The 11,399-nt window shown below is 30.7% G+C and overlaps 1 protein-coding gene across 1 annotated transcript in view; it reads left to right on the top strand.

The window, feature by feature from the left end:
• Window positions 1-1,193: 1,193 nt before the first annotated feature.
• The window catches only part of LOC113378583 (paired box protein Pax-6-like), a 120,755-nt gene continuing 110,549 nt past the window's right edge, over window positions 1,194-11,399 (top strand). Inside the window, exons 1-3 of the mRNA XM_026619127.1 lie at window positions 1,194-1,208; window positions 6,248-6,477; window positions 11,122-11,302. Of these exons, the coding sequence (XP_026474912.1) occupies window positions 1,194-1,208; window positions 6,248-6,477; window positions 11,122-11,302 (426 nt within the window). The remainder of the gene's footprint in view (window positions 1,209-6,247; window positions 6,478-11,121; window positions 11,303-11,399) is intronic.

The following is an 11,399-nucleotide window of genomic DNA, read 5'->3' as shown; positions in this document are numbered from 1 at the left end:
ATAATATATTAATTGTTTTAAATATATTCAATATCGCAACGTGACAACAATGAGTTTTCGAAAAATGAAAATATCTTGTTTGCCTCTACTTTACTAGGTAAACAAGTAATTACGAAACATTGCTTGTTCAATACACTCTGTAATAAATAAATATTATTATTTATTTCTAATGGGTGTTCTATGGTATGATGGCTAAGCTCACGGAAGCGTGGACGGGTTCGGGTGTTCGAACCACGCTCTGGACAATCACTTGAAAATACAGATCAAAAATATGTTTCCAATTGAAAATTGCACATTTCGGACACTGCGGTGTGAAATGACAAGGAAAATCTCTAATACTATTTTTCCCTGAAACGAGTTGGAGTTTAACTCAGTTCAAGGATCTGCTCTAGAGCAGTACTACCCATTATTATTTATTATTATTTGTTGCAAAAAATACCACAAAAATGACTTAATTGATAGTGACTTCATTATTTTCTGTTTATATTCTGTGAATTTGTTGCATAAAGCGATGATTTCAATGTGAATAAATATTAGATTATTTTATTTTGAGAAATGAACTGTATGATTCTTCTTCATAATTATTATGCGACATAAAAAATTGTGATGATAATATGATATTAATTTAAAAAAATTATTAAGTGAAAGAATGATTCTTTAAAAATCTACAGTTATCTGCTCTATTTCTAGATCAAAACGATCACAGACAATCACAGTGATTGATACAGTACAGCTTTTTATGATGATTTATATATTTCCCATCTTCTATTGTCTGAGCAGAAGATAAAAATACAATATTGGCATTATATTGTGTTCGATTGATCCCATAGCAGAGGTACCTGCGCGCACACACATACACAGCATGTGTTTTATCGCGATAAGCTGTAGGGGAAGTCGGGAGAAGTAAGACTAGTCTAACAACTTGTAAGACTTAGACTATAGACATATATAAATATTCATTATTAAACCGTGTTTGTTTAATCCTTTTAAATAATTATTTACATACTAACAATAAGATACTAATTATGAGGAAAATTAAAAATAATGCAATAATTCTGAATATGTTGATCGATGAAAATCATGCATCATGCTCATTTTATACTATACTAAAGATGTTATTAGAACTAATACTTTTAATTACGATTAATAAAATTAAATATAAAAGAAAAACCACTTAGATTATTAGTAGAAATATGTTATTATCAACAGTTAGATTTTATTTTGTATATATTTTTGATATACCTATTAATGAATAATTGGCATACCTTAAAAAAAATGGATGTGTGTTGTGTGTGTGCGTATGTGTGGATACAATTTTTTGTCAATGATTTAGAAGACACGGATCAACCGATTCTAATAATTCAGTTTTTGGCAAAGGCAAAAGATGCCAAAAATGGTAATTCAGTTTAAGGGGAAACGGAGCGCCGATTTGAATGGATCTAAAAACATTTTAATCGTATTGAAAAAATGAAGAGTATCTATAAGAACTAAAGAAATTTAAAAATCTGTATCTAAAGAAAAAAGCAGAAAAACATGCCATTTGGCGGTTAGACGCATGCGCATCAAATTATTATAATAGATATTTTATAAAGATTTTAATAATAAGTATAAATTTTGGTTACCTTTCTATGGTTTCCGTACCAAAATTTATAATGTTCAACCGTTAGACTGCAACGCAGCGCTTATGCGCTTCACTAAAACAACTCCGCTTCAAAATTTTCCACATCTTTCAAAATATGAAACAAATTCATATTTTTAAAAAGTCAATTTTTTGAAAAATTTCATAATTCTCAAAAGAAGTACAGAAAATTCCAGCAATTTGCCATGGCACGATGGCGATGTAATTTATAATTATTATTGTAATTTTGTTATTTAATTATATTCATCTGGTTGTAATTTTGACAAATATCGACATATGTTCGACTTATCAATAGCTGATGATAATACATATCAAAATACGCGCAATATTTTCAGTTAGTCATGAATATAAATATTCTTTTAAAATAATAACGAATATTTTCAATGTTTATATTTATCGTTCATATCATAGAAATGGATTAAAAAAATAGGTTTTGTTATTTTTATTCGCACTCTTGTTTTTTATCACAATTTTATTTATGCTTCAACAAAGATAAAATATATCTAAACTCATGTACAAATCAGGACGTGTGAGTTGTTTAATATTTATTATTAATACTTTCAAGACGACCTCACCCGGTTTCTTCTACGGTTTTCTCGCGAAAATCTGCGATATGAATATATGAAAGTAGGGGATTGAAACACAGAACGATTGAGGACTTTATGAAATCTCTACTAAGAGCGTAATCCTCTAACAGTGGATTGGATTATAATTCATTTCTAAAATCACGAGTGGCTAGAGACACTCGAACACTGAATACCTCCCATTGTGTTCGCTGAACGGTTGTGTAACAAATGATATCTTTAAAAATATTGCTGGGGTTAAATATCTATTGGTTACATAACTTTTCTATGTGTTCCGAGGGCTTCGGATCAAATTCGGCGTATGGCGCATATGAATTTCAAGTAGCGAGTTGGATTTTTTTTTTGATGCAGCATGTTGGATTTTAAAATATGTAATACGGTACTGCAAATCGGATTATAGAAAACGGAAATTGTTTTTTAATGTTATTACAATTTTTATACGCCCGATTAAGCATTTGATAATAAGTTCAATGAATACAAATCGAAAAATTTGTGATAAGTAGGAGTAAGACTTATTAATACCCCGGCATAGTGTAAAAAAACCCGAAATTTTGTAGAAAACATACATTTTCTCTATTTTTTAAAATTGTATATCCGGTTTTATAGAACCATTAGAAAATATATCAGAACTGTAACAAGACTTGCATGCTTTAAACCTTTCAAACTGTAAGACAAATGCATCTAAAACTTAATCAATAAGAATGTATTTATCGTTACTTGAACTTGATAAATTACAAAATTTCAGCACAAAACCAATATTTTTTTAATAATTTTGATTTTGATATTTTGCAAAAATTACCTGTTTAATGATATATTTACAAGGTGTTCCAGACCTAGACTATAAAAAAATTGGAGAGAGAAACTTAGATTGTTTGCACATTATGAGCTTTTAAGTGCAATCTAGAGCTTTGGTAAAATTATGACATTTTTTTGGTTATTGTGGTTAACTTTTATTAATTTTGTTCATTTAAACTTTGGTACCGTAACCGTAAATAACATTTCTATAGGACCACAACCAAAAACAATAACACATTTGCCCAAAGTTTATAACAATTAAGACTTTTAGTTGAACTACATCGGTCGACTTTGAGAAACCCTCCTTTAAAAAAATGTACTAAAGTGTGTTGGCGAGTTTCAAAAAAAGTTGGACAATCAGGATTGTAAAATGGTAAAATACTTGATAATTTTATTATTGAAAAATGTTGAGAAAAAAAATAAAAACCTAAAAATTACATCATTTTTGATAGTATATATAAACAAATTTATATATATATATATATATATATAAATTTCTAAGAATTTCTTTCCGTCACCCTCCGCAATGGCCACTCGACGTGCCACTTGCGGAGTCTTGATGTCAGATTTTAATTGTGCAGAATTTCGCATATAAATCCAGTTTACTAATAATAACCATCTGGGACAGACTACCCTTCATTTTAGAAAATGTCATTTTGCTTTGAAGATACCTCGAACCTCCGAACCAAGTGTTTTAATGAGTTCTAGCTCGCGACGAAATACGACTGCTTGAAGAAACATACGCGCAGTGGAAAATTTTGAAAATAATAAGATAAGCCAGACGGATTTCAATATTCTTTGCGAGAAAATCGTAAATGTTATATTAATTGATAGTTCAGTATGTACTTTTATACAGGATTACATATAAATTTTGGTCAACATTATATTATTTTCAGGATCAATATTAATTCCACATTTCGGCTTGAAGTCGAGGTCTGAGACACCCTGTATATATATTAGGGTGGTCCTTAAAATGGTCATTTTCGAATTTCCTTGCTTCCAGGGGCTCAAATGGTTCCAAATAGACAAAAAACATTTCTCTGAAAGTTTTAGCTCTTAATATTAATATAAGATAGAGCGCAATTCAATCAAAGTTTTGTACCTCGCTAAAAATATCCAACATGTCCATTTCCATATCCCTTTTTATTTCTCCAAAAAGTGTATTAAATGAACCTCTCGTCACTTGTATAACAATGTTCGTGATATTTTTCCTCACATCAACCTCTCGAGTGTCATTTCACTCAGAATGTCCTCATACGTCTGTCTTGCATATTGTTAACCCTGTCTTTTATTCTTGACAGGACTGCGAAGAAAACAGAAACGAATAAAACCATTTAGGATAGCAGTTCTGACATCATGTCTGTATACCGTACTCGATATAATATAAAATGTATTACGTGCACGAAAAGCAACACGGATACATTTTTGAATTCATTAAATGCAAATTAAAGGTGCTACTGCACATACTATGTGATGCATTGAAGTAATTGCAGCGTTTATAATGACGAATATTAAGTATAGTTTAGTCACCGCTCGACCGAAAATGATTGATGTGAAATAATTTTATATGTTATTTGAGTTTTTCTATTATATTTTAAGCGCAATAAATGAAATATCATGTGCTGCATGAAATTGTGACATTACAGTTAATACGTCTTAATAATTTCTGGTACAATGCAATAAAGTCATTGAAATAAGCATATGTAAACCATTAAGAAAAGTATACAACGATCGGATATTAGATTAGATTTTATAAATAGTTTTCCTACATTTTTGCAGCATTAAAAAAAACTTATTTAAAAAATATGTATATTGAAAAGCAAAAAACACTTAAGCGCATTAAAAAAAACTTATTTAAAAAATATGTATATTGAGAAGCAAAAAACACTTTGTTTAATTTCGAATTGTTCAATATATATTATATTTTCTCATAGAATCATAAAATTCAATTTTGTTTATTTTAATTAGGAGTTCGATATTATTGAAATTGCCTATATTCCTATGTATAGAATAAAGCAATAGAATATTTTTGAGATATATTACTGATGAATAAAGTAATCGTGTATTACTAACTATATGTTGTTAGTAGATGATATCTACTGTTGTAACATCCACTTTGCACAATACAATTTAAAAACATAAAATTCGTAAGAATAATTTAAATTTTTCACTACCTATATTGGAAAAAATTACGTTGTCTTCAAAACAACAATTTTGACTACAACCCTTGGTGTACAACGTTATGTTATTTTTAGCTTTTCATTTTTAACTCGAATTTTTTTTCATTATAAAACTATCAAGTATTTTAACATTTTACAATCCTGATTAAATGTGCCAACTTTTGATGCTAACACACTTTAGTAGATTTTTTTATGAAGGAGGACCTCTCAAATTCGACCAATTTTGAGAATATTAAATTCATATTGGTTTAACAAAAAGTCTTAATTCATGAAAATTCGGGGCAATTTTTTATTGTGGTCCCAGAAATGTTATTTAAAGTTATGGTTCTAAAGTTTAAATGAACAAAATTAATGAAAATTAGCCAAAATAACCAAAAACAAGCTTTTAACAAAGCTCTAGGCAGTACTTAAAAGCTCATTGTTTAAACTACATGAAATTATGTTAAATTTATGTTCTATTTTTTTAACTCGGATTTTATGAAATTATCAAGTTTTTTAACATTTTACAATCGTGATTAAATGCACCAACTTTTGAAACTTGCCAACGCACTTTGGCACACATTTTTTCAAGGAGGGCCTCTCAAATTAGACAATATTGAAAATATTAAATTCACGGTTTAACAAGAAGTCTTAATTCTGAACAAAACAAAAAATCTGAATTCTTGAAAACTTCCAACAATTGTGTTATTAAATGTGGCTGTGGTTCTCTAGAAATTTACGGTTATGGTTCAAAAGTTTAAATTACCAAAATTAATAAAATATAGCCACAATAACCAAAAATGGTCACAGTTTTAACAGAACTCTAACACTTTAAAGTTCCCAAACTACATAAATATTTTTTTCGTAAAAGTTACGATCACACCGTTTCCACTTGACGATGAGTTCTGGGGCACCCTGTATTTATCACCCTGCATCAATTATTATATTATTTGAATGTAGTTAGAAAGTTCTAAATATTTCTAAATCCTCACTAATTCTAAATTAGATAATATTAATAATATTTTTTTTGACAACAAATAATTACCTTTTGTTTATCCTTTTTTTCAGAGGAGGATCTGATGCACGGTCACTCTGCGTTGAACCAGAGTGCGTTGTTCGGCTGTTCGGCCGCCGGACACAGCGGCATCAACCAGCTGGGCGGCGTCTACGTGAACGGGAGGCCTTTGCCCGACTCGACGCGGCAGAAGATTGTCGAATTAGCGCACTCGGGCGCGCGCCCTTGCGACATTTCGCGGATTCTGCAAGTGTCCAACGGATGCGTCAGCAAGATATTAGGAAGGTCAGTGATAATAAATTATTGAGTACAATTTAGAATAAGCCATGGTGGTTGCTAAATATTCACGGTAAGGTAGGGTTGAGCGGGGATAGCTGAGCATAGGGGCAAGTTGAGCAATCGAAATATCTCGAAAATTATTCACCGTCCGTTTAGACATTATATGGCGGAAAGATAGAAGTTTGGCAGAAATAAACATCCCGCGATCGCTAGTGGCCGCTGGATAAATGAGTGAGGCTCACGGGCGTGAAAATAAACAAATATTTTGAGACCAAAAAGTAAAAAAGTCATTCATCACGAGTTTTCGTCTGGTTTAGTCAAATATTATTTATTTTTAATCAGGTAAATGTTACTCTTCTATATAATTATAGTACTTTTAATATGCACAGAGATTCTGGGTATAATTCTCACGTTTTTTTTTATAAACTCACTTTTATTTTGAAATTCCGAGTTGGGGTTAGTTGAGCATAGTTGCTCAACTTGTTCTGTCACTAAGACAATTACCATTAACTTCCAGAAATTAATTATTATTTTTAAGATTTAAGCTAAGTCTATGAGTAATAATATAAAGAAATAATGATTTTAAACAAAAATACTGAATATAATGGTAAAATAATTCCTAAGATACGATATTGTTTTGTCGATTCTACTTTTCATTAATTATTCAAAGCAAATTACTATAAGTTTTGTTTTCTCTGTCAATAAAGACTATAAATATAGAACTGGTTATTAAAAACTTATTTTATTTCATCACTAATCGACATTGAACCTATGATTTCATTATACTTTCTTAGTGCTCATCTTGCCCCACCTATGGGGTACATTGAGCATACTTGACTTTTGCAATTAAACAGCTGTAGCTTTCAAATTTTACTTATTAACAAAAAATAGTATTAACACTTTTGTTAAGCGATAAACAACAAATCCATTAAGCCGTATAGCAATTTATTGAGACTTTTCATTGAGGAGCTACATCCGTTTAAGTAAAAATTTGCTCAACTAGCCCCGCCCTACCCTATATAATTGACTATGAAGCGTTTACAAGATGTGATATACTTAGTTGAAGATGGTGTTGCAGTCTAAAGGTTATACTATACATTATTAATCTCAATACCAAAATGTGAAATAGAAAAAAATGTACTTATTATTAAAATCTATCTAAAATATCTAATAATTTGATGTGTATATGTCTAATGATCATTTTACCACTGCCCACTCAAAAATGTAATCAATCTTCATTCCGTTAATACAAGTAAAATATTGTTGAATCATTCAAATCCGCTGAAAATTCGTTGAAAATGTATTTGAAATATAAAAATTACTTCTAAGAAACTAAAAACCATAATAACAAATTAGAATTATCAATAATTTTACTCAGAGTGAAACAAAATTTGACACATTTTATGCCGTCTTTAGATAACACTCGTACACACAGGTTTTCAAGCGGATGTTGCCTATAGTCGACGCTCATAGCAAAAGGGTTAATTTTCGTTTGAGTCGATGAAATGAAATAGTCATCATTAATTTTTGAGTTAAAAAGTTCACAAAAAACGCATCTAGGTCTAGCACAAACTGGTCGCGGGTTCGACGGTTCGATTCCAGCATCGGCCAAGCCCGACATCAGGCAGCATGATGTCAAATTTTCACTTGAAGTTATAGATCTCAAATATGATCACAAGGCAAAATCGCCTTTCGTGGGCATAGCCGCAATATCACAGTTAGTGAAGCAAGTCACTAACATCGTTCAGAAATAATAAAACTATATATCAGTCCAAGTGAGGCAATCAATGGAATGATTGCTTATAGCGTCTTATAATCGTAGAATTAAGCAGCTTATAGAACCTAATAGTTCTGATTGCTGTTAGTCAATAAATAATAAAAACTATGAATAAAAATTGGCTATAAATATTTGGCTTTTGCACTATCGATGTTGACTGAATTGAAAGTTCATTAATCGACGTTTCGTCAATATCTCTCATCCCCAAGTCAGTGAATCGGCGATGAAATTTCACACCGGAAAATTGACGCACACGACGCGACGCGAAGCGTTTGCGGTAGCAAATGCGTGTTTCACCCTCCGCTGACCAAACGCGATAATTTGACGTAACGCGATACTCTCTCGACATTTTTCGGTTTTGGTTTTCACACTTGCTACCGACTACCGGCGCGGCGCGCTGATCGAATCAAACTTCGCGTATGATGATCCGCATGGTGGAACCGAATCGTTCTACTGCGAAACTCCTTAGGCGGCCGTACGTTGCATTAATAAATATCGCCAGATAGCAATGTAAAGAAACTCATTCGCTCTTAAGGATTTAATAATACAGCATATGTATAAGACGTTTAGCAGATAATTGTAGAATAAGTTCATCGCTCATTTAGAATTAACACTTACGGGACGGCACCGATTCCAAAACAATATACTATACCGGCTGTAAACTTGATTTCATTGTATATGTTATGAAATTTGTTTGATAAAAATTTGTGGTCATTGAAGGACATACATTTATAATATTAATTTATTTTTGATATTTTATAAAAAAATTGTGACGTTCAAAACAATTTCCAAAATGCATAGCTGATGGATTTTGACATGTTTTACAATTAAATGTTGTTCGCCGCCTTCCTTCTAGTACTTTTCTGTCAAAACAGACAATACAATCCCTTTTTCTTTTTCTCGCATTTAGAATATGCCACTGATTAGTCCGTATATTTGTTTGTACTGCCATAATGGTTTATTTTTTCTATTATATTGTCTAATAGTTCATTTGTAAAATATAAAGTAAAATAATCTCTTGGATGTCTTATATTGCTTGGTATTTGTAGTCGGGGTGTTTGTTGATGTATGTCAGACTCGATTATTGAAGGAGAATCGGCACATTCGCTAATGTCTTTCTGCTCTTCATTTAATTTCTACAACTTCTTCTTCTTTTTGTTGGTTGGATAATATCATCATCACATTCATCACTATCTTCGGTGCGAATAGTAATATCGTAAAATTTGTCTGTTTGAATGTCTATTTGAAACTCATTTTCACTACTGCTTAATTTATAAAATTTACCAGTCGTTTTGCCATATTTAAAAGCGCTCGATCGTTTTAAATATTAAAAAAAAACTATATAGCAAAGAAAAAGGCTAAAAATACTACTCAAATAACTTAACATTATTTTCAAATTACAACACTGTTTATCACTGCTATATGTAATTTATTCAACTTTTTGATGCAAACTTAGTCATTATTTATAAAATAGCCTGTGCCTCAGAGAGTATGTTTATCCTCTCATGTAGACAGCCGTCCCCAAAGAGTTAAATTAAAACAACATTCTAATGAGTAAAAAGTAAACAAAACTTCTTACCGAAATTTTATGACAAACTTGTGATTTTAAAACTTGAGTACTCGACTACAACGACCCAAGCAATCTAGAGCTAACTATACACAAACAATTGAACGGAACGAAATCACAACAAATTCACAAATCAAACTTCATGAACGTAATAAATAAAATGACATTGAGTAAATATGGCTGCCATGTAAATCTTATTGCCATCTATTTTTAAAAATAGCATACCCAATAAATGATACCTTTCACGTAATCCAAATATTTCTATCCTACACATATACATATTCAAATTATGTGATAGGGATGTCGCCACAAAAAGTTTTTTTCTGTTTTGTTAAACAATATCTTGATCAAATTTTTTTGTATCAATTTTGTTACTTCTTATCTAATGGGTATCTTTTTTGAATTATTTTTATAAATATAATTTATTTACCAATTTTTGACAATCTCAATTTGTTAAGAGAGTTTTATTTGATAGGGTAGGGCACAAACGTTCATTCTGACTTACAGTAATTTTATTGTCTAAACCAAATGAATAACATTACAACTACCGAACTGTGTTCAGTAAAATTTTCAGTTAATTCCTAATTATATTGTTTTATTTTTAATTTTAAATGCTAAATAAACATTTTGTGAACACCTATTTTACAATGGTCACACTGTATATAAACTTGATCTGGTACTTCGTCAGAACTATTCATCAGCATAGTTGGAATAACTGTTAAATTAATTTATATCTGTAAAATTGCTTTTTTAATTTAAATTACTATATTCTTATCGTTTACACCTTTGCCAGTGTAAATGTTGATGTGGTTCGTTTTACTTCAACCACATGTAAGTCTTTATAGAGTTTATATAAATGAAGTATTGAATCTAACTTAAACATAACAATATATCTTATGAAACAATTAAATAACGCATACTTAAAAATTATATTCAGGTATCATAAACTAAATAACAGAGCTCAAAACTAAAAAAGTACAACGATAAAAAATACTTTTGTTATAAATATTCATATACCACCGTTTATATCTTTATGGCGATGTCGCACGAATTGGTTACACATCTTTTGTCCTCTACTTTAAAACAGTATTGTTAAAATATACCATACTTTACTTGTTTTTGAGATGATGCTAGACCTTTTTATGTGCAGACTTTTAAGCCCCAATATACCCTATGCCATATTATCAAGCAGCATTTTGCAAACTATAGAGTAAATATTTTCGACGTTGATTGTATATATAATTATTCATTTAATTCATAACAATAATTGTATATATTAAAATTAATTTTAATTTTTCAATTGCAGATATTATGAGACCGGTTCAATAAAACCCCGAGCGATTGGCGGGTCCAAACCTCGGGTAGCAACCACACCGGTCGTGAATAAAATCGCCGATTACAAGCGCGAATGCCCAAGCATTTTCGCTTGGGAAATTCGAGATCGCCTTCTCTCCGAAGCGGTCTGCAACAACGACAATATACCCAGCGTAAGTACAAATAGTAAATATATAACATATATTCATTTTACATTATGCAACATACCATATTGTGTGTACACAACATCATGCTGATGTAATTTCACTA

The sequence above is a fragment of the Ctenocephalides felis genome, unplaced genomic scaffold (genome assembly GCF_003426905.1).
Source record: "Ctenocephalides felis isolate EL2017-DRISC unplaced genomic scaffold, ASM342690v1 CF-g0.4_SCAFFOLD_01886, whole genome shotgun sequence".
Taxonomy (NCBI): domain Eukaryota; kingdom Metazoa; phylum Arthropoda; class Insecta; order Siphonaptera; family Pulicidae; genus Ctenocephalides; species Ctenocephalides felis.
The sequence above is the reverse complement of the archived record's forward strand: the minus strand, read 5'-3'. Positions and strand labels throughout refer to the sequence as shown.